A 22,632-nucleotide genomic window follows, 5' to 3' on the forward strand; every position below is an offset into this window, starting at 1 on the left:
CGACGCGCGGCCGGTTCCCGACCCGCCACCCGGTAACGGGGAAAGGGGAAGGGGGGCGGATCGGAGCGGGGGTGAGCGGCGGCGTGCCGCGGCCATCGTACCGAGCGGGCCTCGGGGCTTGCCCCCGGCCCTGCCGCCGATACGCAAGCGGGATTCCATATTCACGTTGGGATATTTAATTCCCAATTTAATTTAATGAAGTGGCGGCGCTTTCCACCCTCCCGGCCGTCACTAGGTGTCAGCCGCGCTCCGTGGGAGCGGCCCGCGGGGCTCCGCGCTCGGCTGGGCGGCTTGGGGAGCGCGGAGGAGGAGGAGGAGGAGGAGGAGGGTCCCTCCGCACCTACAGAAAGAGCGATATACGGTCTCTAGGGAAATCTGCAGATTTCCACTTAGTCACTTCAAAGTTTAGTCATTTTTTTTTTAAAACCCGCATCTGTCACAAGACTGTAGGCAGCATTCCTTCGTTCACTTTTATTCTGCTTTTCTGCAGGCAGCCTTCCGCAAGTTCTCTCCGTGAACAAGCTCCAGGAATAACGAATGACATTTCCAAGTTGACCCCTGTGCGCAAAATGGTACTCAACAGTGACTTCAAACTGCAGGCGGGCAGCTTCTCCCCCGACAGGGTGTGTGTGTATATGTGAGTGTATTATATTCTGGCTTGGCTTCTCTCTGTCACGTTGCAGAAAATGTGAGAATGTGGAAGGGAGGTGGGTTTGGATCTGGCTGTCTAAGTAACAAGAAAATAAGCTAGCTCCTGAAATAAAATGTTGGAGCTTGTTTTATTTATTCATTGCTTCATGCTTTACTAAGAAGTACTTAAATATGACGAGTGAGTGTCAGATATGACTCACTAATATTGAAAGATTTAGAGGCTTCAGCTGCGTAAGCTGTGACTTTGACATGAACAAAGCAGAGTTTTCAGTGGAGGCCTCCTCTGAGGTGTCTGTGTTTTAGCTGAAGATCTGTTTAAGCAACTGAAGTTCTCTCATTGTGAGAACAAGCACTAGATAGGAAAACATTCTGCTCATCTTCTCTGAGGGCTTGGGGAGTTTCCTTGAAAAACGCTATGCTCTTCTTACCCCTCAGTTACAGGTTAAGTGCTGCATGTTATGAACAGGGTTGAAAGGAAGGAGTTCCACTTTAGAAAATTCTGGTTGAGAGAGATACCCATGAGATAGGGAAGGGTGAGGTGTATTGCTGCCAGTTAGGAGCAAAGAGAAGAAAATTTGCAAAGACGTGAACTGCAGTGAAAGCCAAGAGGAAGGGTCCCATCAAACTGAGAAGTTGTATTTGTCTGATGTTAATAGAAAACCCCTCCCCTCTCTCTTAGCCTGGAAAACCGAGTGAAGGAGACCTTGCACAAAGCCGCCTGGGACAGCCCGCAGGAACAGCTCTCTGCTAGTCCCACAGACTGCACAGGAGGTAAGGGGTGAGTTGTTCCTGAACCAGAGAGGATGGTCACCTTAGAATTAGCCTTCTCTGAATCATCACCTCACCCCTGACATCCAGTATTCCTACGCGAACATGCGTAAGAGGGAGGAGAAAATAGGCTCCCTTTAGTTTATAGAAACACAGGTTACACAACTGCACCTTCTAAAACCTGTCTGAGAAGGAAACTCATTCTCTGGTCCCAGATCTTTAAAACACATAATCTACCGAAAGGGTGGAAAGCCTTTGTTTGGACTGTTGGTTATAGTAACAGCCACAGGCCATTCCCAGTATACTGTCTGCCAAACAAAAACTGCAATTCTCTATCCAAAGACATCTTTTTAGGTGTATGAGGAGCTGTATCCCCTATTTAAGTGTACAATATGTGGTGAATAAGAACATGGTTTAGCACTAAAAGCCATGTTCTTAGCAGGGTGTGAAGCTGTGTGTAGTTTGCTTTTTCAGTCTGTGCTTTCCCATCAGGTTCCAGACAGCTAACTCCCTTCTTTTATGCATGACAGTAAAGGAGGTTTTGCAAGATTTGAAACAGTGGCCAGACACCCTGAAGTGAGTCATTAGAGTTGAGATTCCCTTAAAGCGCTCGTGTGCCCCAGGATTTGTGTAGGGAGTAGTTAGTTTAGTCTCAGTACAAGCCAGTATTGGTTGCTGTTGAGTAACTCTAGAGAACTGTTGAGTTCCCAGAACAAAAAGAGATTGTTGCTTTTCCAGGCAGGCCCTGCTCTCGCTGCTGCTGCCATGGCACAACCAGCTGTGAAGCCAGATTGAAGAGGCCTTGGGCAGGGAGTTGGTTCAGCCAGCGACTGGCCGGGGGCTCTGGGTGTCCGTGGGCTCACCACGGCCGTCCTTGGCACAGTGGCACGTGTGCCCCTGCGAGGTGAGGAAGTACGAGGGCTGCAAAGCCCCGCAGACCCAGCTCAGCTGCTCAGGTGGGCGACGCTGACTGTCTGGGTCTGCACAGACCAGAAAAACCTTCAACAATGAAACATGGGGTTGAGGAAACGGCCTTGGAATTATGGCGCAAGGACCCTTTCGTGCATTCTGGGCTACGGTTCCTTTTTTTTTTTTCTTTTTTCATTGTAGACATATTCCTGTTGCCCAGCTGCAATTTAGACCATAGAAGTCTTTGATGAAGTAAATCTGGTTCATCTCGTAATTTTTAGGGACAACTCCAATTCAACTGAACAACCTTTTGTAAGAAAACAGAATCAAGTCAGAGGATCTGAATTCCCCTTTCTCAGCATTCTAGAATGGCCCCAATTACAGCATTTACTGCAGTATTAAACCTTCAATTCACTGTGTCTCATCTCAGGGAGACTTTCTGGGTGTTGGGCCTGATGAAAATGGATATGCTGAACTTTACCACCCAGAGCCTGCAAGAGCACAACGTCCCATATGAAGGGAAGAACTTCCAGGAACTCTTGGAGAAGCTGCCTTGTAAGTCACTGGGGAAGGGAGAGAACTACAGGAGCTGTTAAAAGCCTGAAAGGGAACCTGAGTATCCCAAAGCTGACGCTTTCATCACGTGCTCAGTAACAGATGAGAGAAATACCTCTGAAAGCTGGAGGATTCCTGGGTCCCTTCTTCAAGGCTCTTCACTCACCTTGCAGAAAGGAAGTTAGTAGTGTGCTTCACTTTCTGCATGCATCAGACAGAGCTAAGAGCTTTCTTATGAGGAGCTGTAAGCTCTCACGAGTTTAAAGTGTTTTGAGATCCTCAGAGGAATGAGCAAAACACTGTTAGGAGGCATATTTAAAAAGCAAAACCTGCATTTGATTTTTTTTTTTTTTTGCTAGGCTGTAGAGGATTTCTCTCTGGTTGCCTCTTTCCTTCATCAGACTCTGTTAAAGGTGCTTCTTGGCCACTGAAATCCAGTGTAATGTTCTCTGGATACCAGTCTCAGTAGTCTAATGCTGTGCCCTGGCAGCAGAACGTTCATGCTGTGTGTTAGTGATGGTGAAAGCCATTCCCCACCGTCCAGAAGCCAGCATGATGCCTTTGCCTTCCAAATACACGTCCCTTCGGCCTGCAGCATCCCACACCTGCTTCTTACTGACTTGGCCTGACCATCTCTTCCTGTAAAGGTCCATTTTTGTTACCCTGTTGCAGGCAGTGGGGGTCAGAGTGGAGAGAGGCAGGGCCAAGCAGCAGCAGAAGTGTCCGTGTCCTCGCAGGCGTGCGATGGGGGCAGCAGCCGTAGCACAACTCTGCCAAGTCACTGAATCGAGGAGACGTGAATCTGCTCTGCTGGGAGCCCGGGCAAAAGGAATACCCTGAGGTAGGAGAAGTGCTTGGGCACCTTTAGAGCTTTTTCATAGACAAAAGGAACAAATGGACTGATTCTGCATCTTCTGTAGAAGGAACTGGCCAGACTGTCCCCTCCACACCACAAGTCACTGCACGTGGTTTTTTTCCTTATGTGAAACAAATTGGATTTTTCACAAAACTGCTGCCAGGCAGCTGTCTTCCACTCAGCTTCACAGGGACATTACAGCTCTGCTCCGTGGCTTGAGATCTGCTGAGTTACCACAGCTGCTGTTTCTACAGCCCACAGCCTGATTTGGTTTCTGTTCACAGTTTAGGGATCAGGCCCGACTGGAGGAAGAACAAGTGCAGGTGAATGAGTTTACCATCAGGGCTGCAGTCCTGCTGGTGACCAGGGCCATGGAAGCACCTTCTGTGGTTCACCTGTGTTTGTAGCTAGGCCGAGATGAGTAACAAAGGTACTCTTGGAAGGGCTATCTTGTACCAGGTGGGTTACTCTGAGTTTTCTTTTCCAGAAGAAGAGTATGTGGACACTGGTTGGTTATGGGATGAGCATCAGGAATCTCCCCTGGGAGTGGAAGTGGATTGGAGATCCAAATAGCAGCCAGGTCTGCAAGGAGGCAGAAGCCAGACAGCCTTTTTGGCTGGGGGTTAACTCTCTAAAGCAATAGTCCCTTCTTGATTAGAGGGGAAAATTAGTAGTGCTGATCACTATTGCATGAGTTGGCCACAGGGCAGCCCAGTGCTTGCCAAAGAGCCAGGCGGGGAAGAGTTCACAGAGCTCTGGCTGAGCGCTGGCTGTCCTGTGTGGAGACGCTTCCCTCCCCGTGCCTGCAATAGCCCTTCCCCACCCAGCACGTGTTGTGACCAGAGTCCGGGTGCCTTTGTATGGTTTAGGTGTGAAGAAGCTTTAAAAGCCACCAGCGACCGGGTGCTCCGGGAAGGCAGCAGGACTCTCGCAGTTACCTGCCTTGTACCACTGCCAAATGGGCTTCCCCAGAGGCCAGAGAAAAAACCATCACAGTCAAGGGCAACGCCGTCTGGCATGTCACTGGTGAGTCTCTGAGCTTGTGTAACTCGACCTTGAAGTCACTTTGCACTCCTAGGCCACAACTTTGGAGCACCCAGGACAGCTCTAGGATCAGTATGAGCAAACTCCCTGCACCGAGCAGAACTAGTGCTTGAGGGAGGGAGCTGAGGTCAGGGTCTGGCCCCTCCACGGTCTGCACAGGACAGGAGGGTCAGGGAAGCTAGGTTTAGAAACTGCCTTGATTTTCCTATTCCACCCTGAAACATGCCCAAACAGTAATTGCTTTGAAAAATCTCTTAAACCCTCCCATCCTTGCTAAAAGCTAACCAGGCCCAAGTGCAAGGTCTCTTCCTGGGGAGTGTTGAAATCTTCAGGCTAGGACACAGAGCGAGAGCTGAATCACTGGCTGTAGTAAAGCACCATGCTAAGATCTTTAAATAATATTTATCCCTAGAGAGTGCACTGCTTGGTATTCAGCTAACCAGCTGCCCTATAATGCTGCTCCATCAAAATATTTATTCAAATGGTTTGGATAAGAGCTGGTTATTCTGACCTTTTATTAGTACTCTGAACGCTAACTCTGCGTCAGACTGCAGTGCCACAGGCAGCTAGTACACTACAGGAAAGATTATTTCCACATGGAAGACTAGCTTTTATCAGCTATGAAAATAAGGTGAGGCTCTTCCTGCCCACTGCTTCATCTAGTTAAGTATCCTTCCCAGCCCCTGTGGACTCCACCACACTGTTTATTTGGGTTTATTCTTTCCATGTCAGAGCAAGGTATGTTGTTTTGATGTAATTCAGAAGGCTGAATTAATAGCCTAACCCAAACCTCGATAAACTACAGGCTGGGCAGTGTGTGATGGCTGTGACTCACCGACGCCGTGGCATTAGAAGCTGCAGAACTAAGACAACCTTCCCCACTCTGTGTCTAAAAATCCAACCCGCGTCTTGCCTGGGCTCTTGGCCACTATCAACATTTTCCACTTCAGGTGTGAGAACATCTGAGGCAGCCGGGTGGTTGAATCTCAGCTCTGTCTTCCTCAGAGAGGCTTCTTGAGTCAAAACGCTGCTGCGGCAGCAAGATAAATCCTGGGCTCTGAAGTGCTATATTCCATTATGCTTCTAAGATGCTTGACACTTCCAAGTGCAGTACAAAAACTCTCAGAGTGGGTGAAAAATCTTTACTGTTGACCTGCTCCACCTGAACAGGTGGTTTGATGGATGTGACCATTCTTTAGTCCTTCCACCCAGTACCCCAGCAACCAGCCATGGTTAGAAGCAGCTACCCAGGACAAAGTGAAAACAAGGCGAGTACACCCGATCCTCGAGTGCTCCCCTTGTGTCACAGCTTCACCTCGGTTCCTGTGCTTGATGCTGTTTCATCTGCTTAGTATTTGGAAGAGGAATATGTTAATCCGCTGTGTCCCTGAATCCAGCCATCCTGCCACGCCGCGGCCGTCCTCAGATCTGCTCGACTGCCTAAGAAGCCTTTCTCTCAAAATTAGCTTTCTGCGCAAAGGCTGATTGTTGACTTTTTTTTTTTTTTTCTGTTTCCATACTTTTGATCCTGACAGAGGAGTGGATTCACTCCTTCCTCAGTCTTTTCATCTCCCCCGATGAACAGAATTCTCAAACGTTTCCCAAAGGGCCTTGATCCCATTCAGGAAGAGCTGCTGGAAGTTTGGTGCAGGTTTGGAAGCACAATCCGTCACAGCAGGCAGCTGTTTGGATGGCATCTTGGAAATTCTCAGGAAGGTGCTTCTCCCAGACGCAGGGATGGATTCTTTCTGATCATCTCCACCACAGACCAGGCAGGGGCAGAGCTCCTTCTCCAACAGTTCCTCAAATCATGCTCATAAAAATCAGACAAATCCACTGGGGCCAGCATCACTACTGGGAAGTGACTCAGCCTGTCAGGATCTGAATAAACCTCTCAACTACAAAAGGTAGTGGCTTTTTTTCCCAAAAATCCTGCCACTATTTGATGGGGAAGGTGATGGGATGTGGAGCTCATAAAACTGCAGTGCAGCTCCGGCTTTTTTTAATTCAAGGTGTTAATTCTGCCATGGGCCTGTAACCTACTTTGCTGAAACGTTAGTCACAGCCCAGGGACACTGTTTGCATTTGATAAAGCCACACGGTATATAAAATTATAAAAATTGCTCAATATATTTCAATGTTAGCTTGAAAACCTGACTTACTGAATTATTAGAAATGGAACATATGGTATAAATTTAGCAATCCCTGGTGTATTTAATATTTTACATCAGTCAGATTTTACTTGACATGAAAATCTGAACTTTAACCTGTATTTAAGTGTCCGTATTTCTTGCTCTAATTTTACATAATGAAAATGTCCTACTTCTTGGCAAGCCAGAAATCTTTGCTGTGTAAATACTATATACAATGGCTGCCCAGACTGTTAAGTTGTTACATGAATCCGTTGCTGCTGTGCTGCAGAAAAGTGATTTTAGTGTTTGTCAGGAGTAAATTCATGTCCTGGCAGTCCCCAGGGGATCAGTCCTGGTCGTTTGGGGGTAAAAATGAGCTTTTCCCACCATCACGTGGAGAACACAAAGCGTTGTGCTACGGCTCAGTCTGCCTTTAACAGAACACGTGGATGTGTTTTCATGCATAAATTAGTTTGGTTAAAAAGAACTGAGTATTCAGTATTTGGGATGCTTACAACTGCAGCAAGAGCAGGTCCGACCACAGTGACTCCTCTGCAGCCAGCACGCCTCAGGGCAGCACAAACCTGCGTCTCTGCCCCGTGCTCTGATCTTTCCTTGATCCTAGGCTTTACAAGGATGGTGCTAGACTGAGCCTGAACACCACAAAGCTGCTCACCCCTTTTCTCTTACCTTTGCAGGTCCTGTCTGGGACGAGGAGGAGAAGTGTTGGTGTAACGCTGAGGTCACAGTGACAACGGGACGAATGCGTGTCTAAGTTTGTTTATTAATTCAGTCTGTTCTAAGTTGTACAATTATGAAAACAACAAAACGACTGCTGGAAGCCCAGGAATATTTACAATCTCGCCTTGTTGTAGTGAGGTCAGTCTATGTTGTTGCACAGATTGGTTATGTTTGGTACCACAAGATGTTTTAAAATTCAGACAAATTTGAACAGATTAACAATTGTATATACAGGAAATAAAAGGAAATTCAAGTATCAAAATACAGACAGATTAAATAACATTTGTATTACAAATCAGTCCCACTGCCATACATCACAATTAGCAAAAATGTCTACATTGCAAACTGAACTTGACTGTTCTCTGCCCTGTTAGGGAATCTCAGGTTATTCTTCCATGGGTAAGGAAAATGTTTGAGCTAGATTGACTTTGCAAGAGCAGCACAATTACTTTCTTTTTTTTGGGGGGGGGGGAAGACACTAAGTACTGCCCAGTGAGACCCAAAAGGGAGACCTTTTGCAACAAGACAGCATTGCAACCACCGTGCTTGCTCTAAAATAAAGATCTGATTGCGTGGAGATGATGTGAGCAGAAGCAAGCCAGGGGAGATTCTGCTGCTAGAAACTTCTGAAGTGGGGCAGAAGGAGCATTAAAGCAACTGACTCCACTTCAGCTGCATCCAGAACTGGATGCGTGCGGGGGGACTATTTGGCATCGGGTCTGTGTCTCAGCAGCCTCGTGAAGGAACAGACATTTCCCTAGAGGTACCTCTTGGAAGGTGCCGTATCTTCTCCCCGGGAGGGGGACAGGCACGTACCCCGCAAAAATTGCATAATTTCTTCTAAAAAGAATGATCCCAAAGCAAGTTGAAAGACAGCTGAACAGCTAAGATTAGCTTTTTGTAAATACAAAAAAAGGATAAAGCAGTTTCAATTTGAAAAAAAAAAAGAATCATCCCCTCCTATATAAAAAAAGACAACAACTGCATCTTAGTTTACTTCTCTGGAGTTCTCAGCCTGGACTCGTGCCATGCACAAACCACAGTCTGTGAAATACAACCCGGCCCTACAAAGGGCAACAAGGCCCAGGGCAGCACCACCTCTTCCCAGGCTGGTAATACAGCAGATGTGTTTTGATTCAAAGTCTTACTGAGCACCAGAAATTTAGGGCCCTTTCCTCCAGATGCCACAAAACCCTGGAGGGAGGAAGAGCCAGAATACTGTGGAAGGGAAGGGTTAACAGATGACTGGGAGTCAGTGACTGGCACAGTCCAGGATCAGCCTCCAGCACAAGAACCTTGAGAAAACCCATCAAAAAGAAAGGGGAGATGCACTGCCCAAACGACTGCTTTGTCCGTGAAGTGAGAAAGAGTATCTGGCTAAAGAACTGTTGGATCACTAAAGACAACCACAGGATTACATACAGGACTGGAAAGGACCACCAGGGTCACGGAGCCCAGTCCCCTGGAGATTGGAGTCTTCATCACCACGTCACCTCCAAGCCAACCTTCAAAAAGCTCATGCATCGAAAAAAGAAAGGTGTCCCTCCTCCCAAGCAGAGGTTCAATTTGCAATCTCTCCAAAAAGACTTGTTGCCAACACACCAAATATTTACACTTACACCAGTATGAATTGCAACATATGCATAACAAGGAATGTTAGGTTTCCTAAATTCATTGACTTCAAAAAAAAAAATCCACCTCCACTTCCCCCTCCTAATCATTTACAGGTCTATGCCCTTGGGATTACAGTTCCCTTCTCTCCCAGCCTTACTGGTTAGAGAGACTAAATGAAATCCTGACATACAGCAGCAACTGGAGTTAAAACAGAAATTATTCAGGCATATCACTCTAGTAAAGCAGCAGGGCACCACATCCCCAACCATCGCGATGCCTGTCGAGGTGGTAACAAACAGGCTGCGTTGTATTTTTGCGTCTGAAGAATTAAAAACACATCCATTTTAACATCTCTCCCTTGAGGGGAACAGTAGTGTGAAAACACGTCAGTCACAGCCAAAATGACTGTTAAATACTCTGGTAATCTGAAAGAAAAGTAAGCACACAGCACCTTTGAGATGGTGGTATCTGGGGATACCGGACTTAGATGGGGCCAAACCATCCTCCGGTTGAAACGATTTATCCTTAGGGATGGACTGTTTCAGTGTAATGCCCAGAATGTAACTCCTTATTTGTTCATCTTCTGAAACTTGCACTGATTAAATAATGAGCTAGTATCAAAAAAGTGCTAAATCACAATTGAATATACCTTAAAAAAAAAAAACCCAAATCCAAAACCAACCCAACTCTTCAGGGCATAACCGCATTTAAAAACAAGACAGGTGCACAAGAGGCTGGAGAAGGGAGTCGTCTCCAGGTATTCAGTGCGTAAATGGGAAGAAATTGTGTCCTTGCCATAGAAATGTCAAGTACTGCAATGCAACAGTTCTCTGTAGGGGAAGGAAGCTTTGTACCATCGGTAATGCTTGGCCACAACCACTCTGGGGTGAAAGATCCTTTGCAGACTCTTTTCCTTACATTATTCCATTTGCTAGAAAAGCGTGGAGTAGCTTTGAAAACAAAGGATGCAGACTTACCCTGCAAGGCTTCTCACACTGGAGGAAGTTATTTCCAAGAATTTGGCGTTCTCTACTGTTCACCCAGAATTGAAGCAGATTTAAGTACCATTAGAGATGCGCACACCACTCCCACTGCTAAGACTTTCTATTGTACTCCTTGCCGGACTGTGTGGATTCTCAGTAAATACGGATATATATATATATATAATTTTTGTTTTCCTCGCCAAAAAACTGCAGTGCTACATTTAAACCGTGAACTGGATTTGCTCGGTATCATTTCGCACGTTAAAAAAGAAACGTATTGAAAGACGTTTGTCTCAAACTAGAAAAGGTGACATCGCTCTCGGCCTCGGAAGTTTCAACTTTCCTTTGCTAGAAATGGAGGGAGCTGCTTTTCCTCAGCTGGTGGCTGGGATCCCTGTCCCCCCTCTGCTCTGGGAGCCCTCACCGAGCAGCCATGCACCCGCTCCGGGGCAGACACCAGTGCCAGGTGGAGATGATCTTCGTGTCAGCAGGCCACTGCTTCTTAGGTCTCTGCCCCGTTACTACATTTCCGTGGTAGGAGACAGCTGCCCGCAGATCAGCTTTTCAGAGGCAAACAGAAAGGAAGATAATGGAATGAATGATTTCCGAGTCAGACAAAAACAAGTGCTGGGAAAGACGAGGCGTACGGCCCGGAGACGAGACACAGCCGTGAGGGTTACGGACACACAGTGGAAGCTCTAGTTTAGGTGGGGCTGCCTGTGATCCCAGCTGGGCTCGGACTGTCACCCTTCCAAAGGCACATGCTCTAGTGACCCGCGTTCGGGACGTGCTGAGGAACCTGCCCTGCCCCGCCGGGGGAGCTGTAAGAGCTCAGACTCTCTGAAGTCAGGGGGGGGTGTGTGGGCAGCTGCACAGTAGACGCTTACGCACAGGAACCGCACTACCACCAGTACCCGTGATTCAGTTTCTCTTTGAAGGATATGGAAACCCTCAGGGCACTCTTACAGCTTGGGAAGATGCTGATCAAACCCAAACCCGACCTCTCGGAGCACCACGACGCTCCGCAACGCTTCGGCTGGCAGGGTGGCACGGCAGCGCTCCGGTGTCTGCAGGCAGAGGAGCGCTGGCTCTGGGTTAAAGGGCTCCATGGCACGTGAAATATCAGTACTAGACTGAGCTTTCCTTCTACTTTTTTTTTTTTTTCTCTAAGACAATCCTCTTACTCCTCTCACTTGGGTTCTTACCAGCCTGGCCCTCGGTTTGAAGTCAGTTTGCCGCTCAAGTGCCATTAAGCCACCAGTGACTTGGGAGACCAAACTCATTCCTGAGAAAGAGCTAAATAAAGATTTTGAAACATCAGATTTTACTGCAAGTCTGGGGAAACAGAAGCTTTGAGGCAACAGCTCTAAAACGCCAGCAAAACTTGGATAAGCCTCTTCTAGCCCCTAAATACCAGGTGCAAATAACCCAGGGCTGCTCTTCTGATCTCTCCCCACTAATACCAGCTGGTGATTGTGAAAGGAGGTTTGGGGTCAATTCTAAAAGCTGTTTTGGAAATGGAGCTTTACTGGAGATCCGAGCGCACCCTCTTACCCATCTATGTCTAAGATGCCCACCCAGACACGTCACGCTGAGGTGAGCGGGTACCTGCTGGCCTCCTTCCTGCACAGCTCTCTACTGCTGCCCCACCCTCACCACCAGCGCTCCAAAACTGGGCTGCGAGGGGATTCTGCCAAGATGCAAACCCCAGGATGGGCGCCGACACTCATGTCAAGGGGCACATCAGCGAGTTTCATGCAGCCCAACAACCACCACATGGCTGCAGCCCCTCTCCTGCTGCCCCATCTGCTCAGCCCCTCTCCCCGGGAAAGGCACGACAGCCGCTGCCGGCGAGGAGCTGGTCGGGGTCCAAGATGCAGCTTTGCCACGAGGCCGCCTGCACGAGTTAAATAAATCATCTGTCAGGAGAGCGAGGCCGAGCACCGGGGGTTTGCTGCCACGGTGTGGAAGTTGCAGCACCTTTCACTAAAGGGTCTTAAAACTGCTGTGAACGGAGCAAGCCCTGCACCCCCGGAGGTAGGTCAGTACGTCCCCAGCCCATATGCCGGGAAACGGAGGTAAAGAGAAGCCAAGTTGCTTGGACACAGAGCAAGTCAGGGCGAGGCAGCACCGGGGCAGGAGTCCTGCCTCCCAACGCTGTTTAGTCATCGGATCCTCATCCTCCTCCTCCTCAGTTTCATCTTGAATTTTGCAAATGCAAGCGAAGGAATGAGGGGCAGGGCTGTGGACGGTTCGTAGGGGCTTTCACGGGACCGTGAACCACCACACGGCATCCCCGGACCTCTCCTGGCTCTGCTCCGACCTGTGACAAGCATCCTGCAGTCTCAGGCAAATGATTCCCAGTCACAGTCTGGAATTAAAAGCTGCTTCTACTGAGATTACAGAGAAATGGGGATGGTCTCCCAGAGGACAAACATGCACACTTGAGTAACAGCCAGAAAAGGCAGAGGTGCTCCCTGACGCAGGGCCATCACTAAGTGAAATCCTCGCTCTCGTGGAAGGCGACAGATGTTTCAAAATCCCTATAGCCCTCGTCGTGCAATGGTTTGTAGACTGAAAACAAGCTTTGGCATCGACAGCACACTGATTTCAATCACATTTCTCCCTTCGGCAAAAAAAAAAGTACAACTGCAGGAAGCCTGCTGAACGCAGCAGAGCTCTGTCTGCTTTATCAGACCTCTACAGCGCAGCCTCCAGCCCCTCTCAAACACCTTCCCAACACGGGGCTAATTACATGTGCCTTTAAAAGCTTAACCCTTTACAATCTGCCAAGTGAGAACTACATCCATAGCTCACGAGAAGTTTGGTGAGTGTAAACACAACTATGGGGTGGGCGGGGGAAAAAATCCTACAAGGGACTGAAATGCATGCAACCAAAACTGCACCTCATCTCTGAGAGGGGACAGAGCTCACAGTGGGAATGATCACGCCCAGCATTCCCGTTGGAACAGATTTTCTGCTCCAGGCTTCGAGGGGAGAGACTGTGGGCAAAGGTCCCCGTCAGGAAATCTAGTGAACGTGTGTTATTTGCAGACAGCATCACAGTGGTTAGTGTCGATTCGAACGGCAGGGAAGAAGAGGGGTGAGTTCACTGGAACAGTACGCAGCCGTGGCTCAGTCGGGAGGAAGAGGATCTAGGAGGAGGGGGTGCGTGCACCGCAGAGACAAGAGGTCTCCATCAGTCCAAGGATAAGAAGGTGAAATAGAAAAAAAAAAGGCCTGGGGAGTGTCACATTGCCCCAGGGATTCACAGTGCCAGAGCGAGGGGAAAGACGTGAAAACCGCAGGCGCCTTCCTGGATCCACATCTCCACGGTTCCCCCAGCCTGCATCCCTCTGCACCTCCCACCTCACAGACAGCTAACAGCGCGTTACCCTTGTTTCCGAGTAAGGAGAATTCACAGTGTTCAGTAGTGATCAGGTACAAAAGCCGTTTAAGTCTACAGTCTCCTAAGTGCTGCTGCCTTTGACGTAGTGCCTACGTGGGGCTCAGTGCGAGCAGCTGGAGGAAGAGGGAGTTTAGAACAGCAGACAGATCAGATCGCAAAGGCACGGTTAGACTAGGTGGACACAGGGTGTGTTTGCTTTAGAAGATAGTGGTCTCATACTTAGTGCTGAGGGTCCGCTTGGAGTCCTGTTTGGGGTCCACGACCCAGGAGACACTGGCATGAGACTGGGAGTCTTGGTCCACTTCAGGGGGCTCCAGCTAGAAAATAAGAAGAGAAAGGGCCTGTTAGGTCACCGATGCGTCTGGGACAGAACGAGCGGGGATTCAAAACACGGAGAGGCTGCTGCTCTGCCTAACGCCCATCCCAAAAACGTGCACGTGTGCGGGGAAGCAGCTCTCACTGGGGAGGCGTTCGAGTCCTTCACAGCGAAAACATGTCTAGTCACGTCAGTCTCAACCCAGCACCCTGAGATGACTTCTTGTGTTAGGTCTGCGAGCCCCTATTACCGTTAGCGACAGCTTCAGCTCTCAAACAAGCATGAAATATTGAACGCTATAAAGATGGGACTATAACAAAAAAAAAAAAGAGGCAGAGGGAAAGACAGGGAGACAGCTCCTGGCAGGTGAGCTCCCACGTGATTTACTCTCCTGACCAAGCAAGGCTCTTTCATCTTGTCCTCCTAAATCAGGATCCTACAGGAAGGTTAACACCACCAGAAAGAGCAACGCAGTTAGCCGAGAGCTGCCGGACTACATCAGCAGGGGTGGATACGAGCGGTTTGTCCCTGGGGTTCATCTGAACCCCTGGCACGGCCCTGGAACGAGCGGGGAGGGAAGGCAGCAGCGAGGCAGGACACAGGACCACAGCAGGAGAGGCGGGAAGCGGGGAGGCCGGCGGCAGCTGGGGCAGCACCGGGTCGGTTCGTAATGGAAGATGGCAGGAAGGAGGGTAAAGACCTTGGCTCCGGGACTAACAGACTGCAGCGGCAGGTAGGAGGGGCGGTGTGTTGTACAGGTGTGACAGTAACAACAGCGAGTGTCGGGAGGGAGCGGCACCTGAGCGGGGGGAGCAAGCAGAACACAGACAAAAGGAGACATTAAAGGAAGGCAACAGCTTGTGCAGCAAGTCCCTGCTCCTCAGCAGCTCCAGTCTTGGCTGGGTTTGGCTACAGGGGCACTCCCGTGCTGCAAACCGCAGGTCACCTACTGATCTCCCCCTGGGATGCTGTGCTGGACCCAGCAGGCACTTAAGCCCCATCCCACCCGAGCTATGTCCAGCTCCGCTTGCCCGCATCCTACCAGGGGAAGCCCAGCCTGGGCCGTCAGCAGAGCCGTGGACGCTGCAGCGCCAGCGCTGCCCAGAGCTCCTCAGGCTCCTTGTCCACATCTGGGCTCCCCCCACCACCAAGGGGGAAGTTTCAGCGTGTGGTGCCCAAGAGAAATCCCAGCTCAGCCCAGGCAGGTCGCACCCGGCCCCCACATACGTACTGCAGATTTCCTCATGCCGGCTCGTGGTTTAGGCACCGGTTTGGAAGATTTTGTTTCGATCATTTCTCCTGCTCCAGCACCCAGAGGCTTTGCTCTCTGGGCTTGGAGGGCCAGCTGGTAGGCGACCTCGAACGCCTGCCCCAACGTGAGGATGATCTCGTACGTCAGGTTCTGCGGAGAGAACACAGGAAACACGAAGCCGTTAGCTGCGTACGGCTGCCTCGCCCCGCAGACTCCTTGCTCTCAGCACCTTGCTCTGGAGACCCAGACCTCGGCCGAGCCCATCCCTTGCCGTCAGCAGGTCGCATCCTGCCGTATCCCTGGCAAAGCTGCTGAGCTCCTGCCCCACGGTGGGGGGCAGCACCCCGCTGTCTCCCTGCTCACACAGCCCTGGCTGGCGGGACCACCGGCGAGCCTGCTACAGCCCCATGGGCATCGCAGTTTAGCAACGTTTTGCATTGTAAAGAGAAAAAGCTGAAACGTCTCATACCACTGATTTTGCCCAAGAATAAAAGCAGGTTATGCTTCCGCTCTCTCTGTGAATTAAAAGGCTGTTAAATCAGCCTATTACGCTCAACATAATTGAGAGAGTATTAGGGCTTTCTTCATGGCGTATTCCCCAGGAGGGAAAAACTCTTGCCCTGCTTTATTCAGCACTGGAGACTGCAGTAATGAAGCCAGACAAACACTCTCTTTGTCGACAGAGCTCCAGAGTAAAAGTGTTTTAAGCCAGGACTCTAAAATGAGTATTTTAGGGTAGTAACAGGTAAAAGAGCCCTAGAACTGACCCGATCCTGGTCTATGACTTTGCCAATAAAGCTGAGCGATGAACCCAGTGGACTGCAAGGGACGGCAGCGTGCTGGGAGAAGAGGTAACCCACTCACCACATCCACGGTGCTGAAGACGTGGCAGTAGTGGTGGCTGGTCTGCAGGTCCTTGGTAATGTAGGCGAACGTGCAGAGATCCTCGGGATCCTGAGCAGCGCAGGAGATGTTCCGGATCTCGTGCTCAGCAATGACATTCTGCCGGGGTCAACCACAAGCACCCGTCACCCTTCTGGGCATGGCAAATACACCCGGCAAACAGTGGTCGTGGCAAGTGTGTACTGGGGGCTGGGAACAAAACAGGCCCTGGCAGGGAGGGGGAGTCTTCCAGCCAGACCAGCTCCCTCCTGTGGCAGGGATAAAAGGGCAACGCAGTCCACAAGCAGCCAGTCTGCCAAGCCTTTGGCACTCAGGTCACCATCACCACCCTGGTGCTCTCCCATTGCCCCAGCAGCTCCTCAGGACCAGCCGGTGGCTTCTGGAGCCACTAAATGTGACCTGCAACTCCCCAGGCAGGTGGGACCGAAGGTCTTGTCCCTCCAGACACCAACTTCTGAAGCTCACCTTGTTAGAGGCGTCAATGAACTTCACCCCTTTGTACGTGATGGACAGTATTATGGTTGGGATCTTCTTCATATGCTCTGTGGATTTCTTCAGAAACAAGAACATTCAAGTGACCAGTTGTGAATAAATGTTCCCTTCTTCACCACCCCAGAGACCCCCCAGGCCACTGCCCACAAAGGTGGGTTTTGGGGGTCCTGGACAAGGAGTAAGAAAACCTGGTGGAAGCAGAGGGGAAGGAACAGGGACCTGAAGTGGGCCCAGCACCCCTTTCCCCAGTGAAAACACCCATTTCTCCCTCTGCAGAGACCTTCCCACCATGGGGAAAAGTGCTGGGAAGAGCAGCTCGGCAGCGGCGCAGCCTCTCAGGTGGCCTGGGCCCCTGCTCTGCTCATGGGGAACCTGCAGCATTTGGGGAACCACAGCTTCGCTGGGATCCCCCCATTCCCGCTCCACATCGTCCACCACAGGCTGTGAGCGAATCCCCCCCGTGTCCCCATGACCTCCGTACCCTCATCTTGGCACAGGCGTCCTGCGTAGACTCCGTCCCCCGGAGGTCTTTGATCAGCATGGAGCCCAAGTACTGTTTGGAAGAGGGAGAGAGGTTGAAGGCTTCCAGCAGGAAACCCCGTCAAACCCACGGCAACGCCACGGCCCCGCCAGCGGCCAAGCACTCGCGGCTGGGGAGGGACAGGTCACCCAGGGAGGGGCAGGAAGCGTGACTACTCCAAACACAACAACCCAAGGCCAGAGCCTCCTCATCCTCACCACCCCCACAAGCCAAAAGCCACTTACGTTGGCCTCGTACCCGCAGGACTCGAAGATTAGCTTCTCCGGCTGGTGCTGCCAGTTTTGGACTGGGGCGTAGGGGGCAGCCAGACTGGGGGGGCGCAGGGTCAGCTTTGATTCCCGACGGTCCTCCTGGAAGGGAAGAAACATGGATGTGAAGCCAGAACAGGGCTAATCTGAATCGATACGTGGATCCCAGGAGGACTCTTTGCGCTGATGCAGTTGAGGTTCCCAACGGCTGAATCCCACAGGGGCTGGGAGGAGGCAGCACGCCGGGGTGAAGGTGCCAGCACTCATGGAAGTGTCACCCATTTTCAGGGTGAGACTGAGGCATAAACGAGCTGCAGGCTCGAATGCTTGAGCCAGCAACAGCGTGGGAAGCTGTGTCCGACAGCTCCCTGGCTCTCCATGTGCCGCCCCAACTCCTCTCTGGCTCCAGAGAAGGGGGAGCCTGCACTGAGCAGTGCAGAGGGGCCCCAGGGCACACGAAAGCACCCACTGACCTGGGCTTTGTAGCGCTCAGCTCTGGAGTAGGGAGCAACCTCAGTGCCACGGTCGTGTTGCCTCTTCCCGGTGTCCCCGGAGGGCAGCAGGAGATCGGCAGATCTGCCCGTGCAGGAGTCATTCTGACTCAGGGGTGACGACGTCTGGGACATCAAGTCCTGGCACTGAAACAAGCAGATACCACAAACCACCCCGGTCAGGCTGTGCCACAGCTGTGCCCACCCCTCGCTCCCCTCTACGGGGCCTGACACAAAGGGTGCAACGAGCAGATAACGGGGTCAACTCCTGCTCTGCAGACTCTCGCCTCAGCACCACCGATCACCCCATTTATTTTCCACATGATATCCCCGCTTGGATCCGGGATGGTTTCAGGCAGGTATGCAGCCCCGAGCACCCCTCTGCCTCCCGTGAGCTCACTCCAGGAGGGCAGGAGACACACCGAGCTGTGGGCAGGGTGTTTATTGAGGAACAGGCTCTGCTAAAGCACTAAGCACATCACTCAAAAGCCGCTGACGATCAGCCACCCCAGGAGAAAAGCCCTGGGAGCCCAGTGAGAGCCCAGCCCAGATGCCTGACAGCCTGGCTCTTACTGCAGGCAAGATTTGCTGCCTGTACATGCCAACCAGCCCGGCAGACAATGCGGGAAGCTCACAGCTGCAACACGCATTAGTCCTATTCAACGGACTTGCTTAATTTGCCATTGACGTCCTTCCGCTCCCCACGCCGGAGCCAGGCGCTGGATCGCACCAGCTGTAGCACCAGGAAATGCTGCAAATGGCCCATTCTCTCACAGAGCCTCCCCGTCCAGCATATCAATCAGTGGATGCTGCACCAAAGGACTCCTCTCCCCCCCTCCAACAACCCCGCCTGTAGCCTCATCGGTCTCAAGAGGACGTTTCAGAGAAGTGCAGATCCTCAGCTGGCTGCTGCCCGTTTGGGCTTTTGTTGCCTGAAAAAGGGGGCGTTGGAGCAGGGGGGTGAAGGTGCAGGGTTTGTATGTGGCACCTTCCCTGCTCCCGGTGTGGTACCAGTGTGAACCCTCCATTTTTTTTTTTTTACACCTGAACCCCAATTCCTAAAAAAATCCAGCGTGAGCAAGCAGGGCACTGCAGCCCAACTTGCTTCAGCTAAGAGAGTTTTGGTTGAAAAGCCTTGGGAATCCAAGGCAAGAGGGAAGAGCTCTCCAGCAGGGCAAGGACCAGATGTTTGGGAGGGGAAACTCCAATCACTCCCAATTCCCACTCAGGAAGCTGATCTGCAAACCACCCTGATGGGGGTGTTGACTGACAACCAGCTGAACAGGAGCCAGCAGTGTGCCCAGGTGGCCCAGAAGGCCAATGGCATCCTGGCTTGTGTCAGCACTGGCGTGGCCAGCAGGGACAGGGAAGGGATCTGAGCCCTGTGCTGGGCACTGGGGAGGCCGCCCCTCGCTGAGGGGGTTCAGTTTTGGGCCCCTCACCCCAAAAAGGCCATTGAGTGACTCGAGCGTGGCCAGAGAAGGGCAACGGAGCTGGGGCAGGGTCTGGAGCACAGGTCTGCTGGGGAGCGGCTGGGGGAACTGGGGGGGTTCAGTCTGGAGAAGAGGAGGCTGAGGGGAGACCTCCTGGCACTCTGCAACTCCCTGCCAGGAGGGGGCAGAGAGGGGGGATGAGTCTCTGGAGCCAAGGAGCCAGCGCCAGGCCCCGAGGGAATGGCCTCAAGCTGCCCAGGGCAGGGTCAGGCTGGCTCTGAGGAAGGATTTCTGTGCAGAAGGGGCTGTTGGGCGTTGGAATGGGCTGCCCAGGGCAGGGGGGAGTCCCCGGGATCCCTGGAGGGGTTGAAGAGTCGGGCTGAGCCAGCGCTGAGGGATCTGGGGGAGTTGGGAACGGTCAGGGGGAGGGTCATGGTTGGGCTGGAGGAGCTGCAGGGGCTTTTCCAACCCAGATGATTCTGGGATTCCATGAAACACTGGGAGGAAGCAGCCCGAGACGCTCATGCTCCGTGGCACAGTGAGCTCCTGAGCTCACAGGTTTGCTGCAAGCTCAATGGGTTTTGCCAAACTCAGCTCTCAAATGTCGATTTTCAGGAAGTGAAGGCGACAGCTCCCTGCCCAGCCAACCCTGGTAAAGAAGGGTCTGCTATCCAAAGGCTGCCACTCTCACTGAAAAAAAAAAAAAATCAACATCCACTAATCACATCGAGTGCTATTTGGCAGCGAGAGCTCTAGAGAAGCCCAGGGAGACCCATCTCTGAGTCCCAACTGGCACGATGGAAACGCCAGGTCCCAGCTGCATCCCATGGCCCCAGCTGAGCCACGTCACACTCCTGCCTGCGGGAAGGCTGCCGGCCTTCTGGCCAGGAAAGGGGAGGAAGCGCAGCTCAGCGTTCCCCTGCGGTGCAGGGCCGCGTTAAGATCTCTTGCAGCACTGATGCATTTGCACCCTTCAGCTCTGTTTTGCACAGGAAAAATGGAGTTTGACCCACAAAGAATGACAGAATGGTTTGGGTTGGAAGGGACCTCAAAGATCATCTAGTTCCAGTCCCCGTGCTATGGCAGGGACACCTCCCTCTCGATCAGGTTGCTCAAGGCTCCATCCAACCTGGCACTGAACCCTTCCAGGGATGGAGCATCCACAACCTCCTTGGGCAACCTGTTCCAGGGCCTCACCACCCTCACAGTAAAAAATTTCTTCCTTACATTTAATCTAAACCTCCCCTCCCTCAGCTTCCACCTAGTACCCCTCTTCCTATCATTACAAAGGGGTTACAAAGTCCCTCCCCAGCCTTCTTGTGGGCACCCTTCAGGTACTGGAAGGCCACTATGAGGTCTCCCCAGAGCCTTCTCTTTTCCAGGCTGAACAAGCCCAACTCTCTCAGCCTGTTCTCACAGGAGAGGTGTTCCAGCCCTCTGATCATCTTGGTAGCCCTCCTCTGGCCTCAGTCTAACAGTTCTATATCCTTCTTGCACTGAGGGCTCCAGAGCTGGACACACTATTCCACGTGGTGTCTCACAAGTGCAGAGTAGAGGGGCAGAATCACTTCCCTCAACCTACTGACCCCACTTCTTTTGATGCAGCTAAGAATCAGGTTGAAAAAAACCAAATCTGGTTGAAAGAAGAAAGCTAAGGGTTGGTAAACTCATCTACTGCTTCAGTGGGAGCACGTCTGTCCAAACACGTGATGACGTTTGCTGTTGTGGGGCCCAGCCAGAGCAGAATTTGTCCAGCACAACGCCAAATTTGTAATCTGTTTTCATTCTGCCCAAGTGCTCCAGGTGCTCCGGCCAAGTCAGAGCCAGGCTGGCTGTTACGTTTCCCAAACCCTGCGTGACCATGCCCGGAGTGGGAGTACTGGGCTCTGCATCATCTCCAGCAGCAGCCAAGGTGCATCCATGGGAACTGTTTAACACAAAACACTCCCTCCTCCGCACGGCCAGATGTGCAGTTGCCTCAATGCTTCAAGAACTTTCTTCCTAAACCATCAAATATCTGAGAACCAGGAGTAAACCAAGCCACCAGGTCAAATCGATTTGTTTTAATAAGAAAGAAGCCATTTAGGTTTTACCCTTTCTTGTTTTTTAAAAACAATGCAGTTTTCAAAGATTACTCTCTGCGCTGATTACTCTCAATACTTAGCTTCAAAGGAATTTTAACTTAAATATTGACCTTTTTTTCCCCCCTTTTTTATTGATTTTGCTAGGCAGGGTTTCCTGTCTGTGAAAGCAGCAGAGTAAGGCTGAACGTGCCTCCCTCTCTGAGCCTGGGTACCCATCCAGGACCTGAGCTCTCAGTAAACACCCTCTATAGATCTCCGAGTTCCCCAGGGGTGACAGCAGCTAATCAGAAAGGGGACAATTATTCCTGACAGACCCAGGTTTAGCACTTTGAAAGAAAGGGAGGAAAGTGAAGGAGAGCCAGGGCAGAAGAAAGCAACCCGGCCACTGCCGAGCACGCTCCGCACAGACACATCAGCCCAGCAGGGAACACAAACAGTGACTCACTCTCAGCTGCGAGAACCGCGGCGGCTTTGCTGGTGGCTCCTCGTAGGGTCTGTCTGCCAGGGAGGCGATGATCCTCTTCCGATGGCCCAGCAGATTCACCTTCAACACCTGCAGGGAGAGACCACGGTCACTGTAGGTTTATCCTGCCCTGTTTAATCAAAGCTTCCCCTCTCGGAGCAGCGCTGCTCCCGTTTAACACAACTCCCCGCAAGTCACAGCCCCCAGGCAGGACCTCACGGCTGTGGCAGGAGAAAGGCAACACTCACATTTACTATTTCAAGCTCCCAGAGGTTTTTCACAGTGTCAATAGAGCTGTAGCCGCTCGAGAGGAAGGACTGAATGTAGTCCTGCAGCCCCAAAGAGTCGAGCCATGCAGGAACCGAAGGCTGGCTGTTCCCATCACAGCCCAGGGGTTTCAACTGTAAAAACAGAGAAAAGGGGTTAAAAGCCCTGGGGAGCTGGGATCCTAAGGCATACAGCATCAAGTAAAATCAGTTTAAAGGCCACCATCATCTCCACTAGCAGCTCTGAAGTAAAAAAAGGTCACTGTATAAACAGGGAATGCACTCGGGATCAAGACTGGCGGGAGGAACAGCCACCCTCTCCCCAGCACAGTCACCCCATCCTCAGAGCTCGGCGGAACGACATACTCCTCCTCCTCCCTGCTAGTCCCAAACCCCTTTCCCCAGCCCCTGCCGTCCCGCCGTGGGTCACAGCGCCGTGGCTGGAGTCACAGGGACTGGCTTCAGTTTCCTTCGCTTTCAC

At 51.5% G+C, this 22,632-nt stretch overlaps 2 protein-coding genes across 8 annotated transcripts in view; one reads left to right on the forward strand and one right to left on the reverse strand.

Moving 5' to 3' along the window:
- TCP11 (t-complex 11) overlaps positions 1–8,629 on the forward strand; it is a 16,798-nt gene extending 8,169 nt beyond the window's left edge. Inside the window, 13 exon segments of the mRNA XM_026864379.1 lie at positions 491–529; positions 532–637; positions 1,331–1,429; positions 2,696–2,919; positions 3,556–3,660; positions 3,663–3,735; positions 4,029–4,108; positions 4,111–4,233; positions 4,398–4,670; positions 4,673–4,765; positions 6,319–6,379; positions 6,381–6,690; positions 7,614–8,629. Of these exon segments, the coding sequence (XP_026720180.1) occupies positions 491–529; positions 532–637; positions 1,331–1,429; positions 2,696–2,919; positions 3,556–3,660; positions 3,663–3,735; positions 4,029–4,108; positions 4,111–4,233; positions 4,398–4,670; positions 4,673–4,765; positions 6,319–6,379; positions 6,381–6,603 (1,499 nt within the window). The 3' untranslated portion in view covers positions 6,604–6,690; positions 7,614–8,629.
- Positions 7,683–22,632, reverse strand: part of ANKS1A (ankyrin repeat and sterile alpha motif domain containing 1A) — an 81,719-nt gene continuing 66,769 nt past the window's right edge. For 4 of the 7 annotated variants that reach the window (XM_026864354.1, XM_026864357.1, XM_026864359.1 and 1 more), the window contains 9 exons: positions 22,134–22,286; positions 21,868–21,975; positions 17,888–18,052; positions 17,391–17,516; positions 17,107–17,178; positions 16,599–16,685; positions 16,095–16,232; positions 15,210–15,380; positions 7,683–13,979 (listed from right to left, as the gene is read on the reverse strand). In XM_026864354.1, coding sequence (XP_026720155.1) covers positions 13,860–13,979; positions 15,210–15,380; positions 16,095–16,232; positions 16,599–16,685; positions 17,107–17,178; positions 17,391–17,516; positions 17,888–18,052; positions 21,868–21,975; positions 22,134–22,286 — 1,140 coding nt within the window. In that variant the 3' untranslated portion in view covers positions 7,683–13,859. The remainder of the gene's footprint in view (positions 13,980–15,209; positions 15,381–16,094; positions 16,233–16,598; positions 16,686–17,106; positions 17,179–17,390; positions 17,517–17,887; positions 18,053–21,867; positions 21,976–22,133; positions 22,287–22,632) is intronic. The other 3 variants (XR_003399990.1, XM_026864356.1, XM_026864355.1) reach the window with 3 other exon arrangements.

The sequence above is a fragment of the Athene cunicularia genome (genome assembly GCF_003259725.1).
Source record: "Athene cunicularia isolate RWA chromosome 26 unlocalized genomic scaffold, athCun1 chr26_part2, whole genome shotgun sequence".
In the NCBI taxonomy this organism is placed as follows: Eukaryota; Metazoa; Chordata; class Aves; order Strigiformes; family Strigidae; genus Athene; species Athene cunicularia.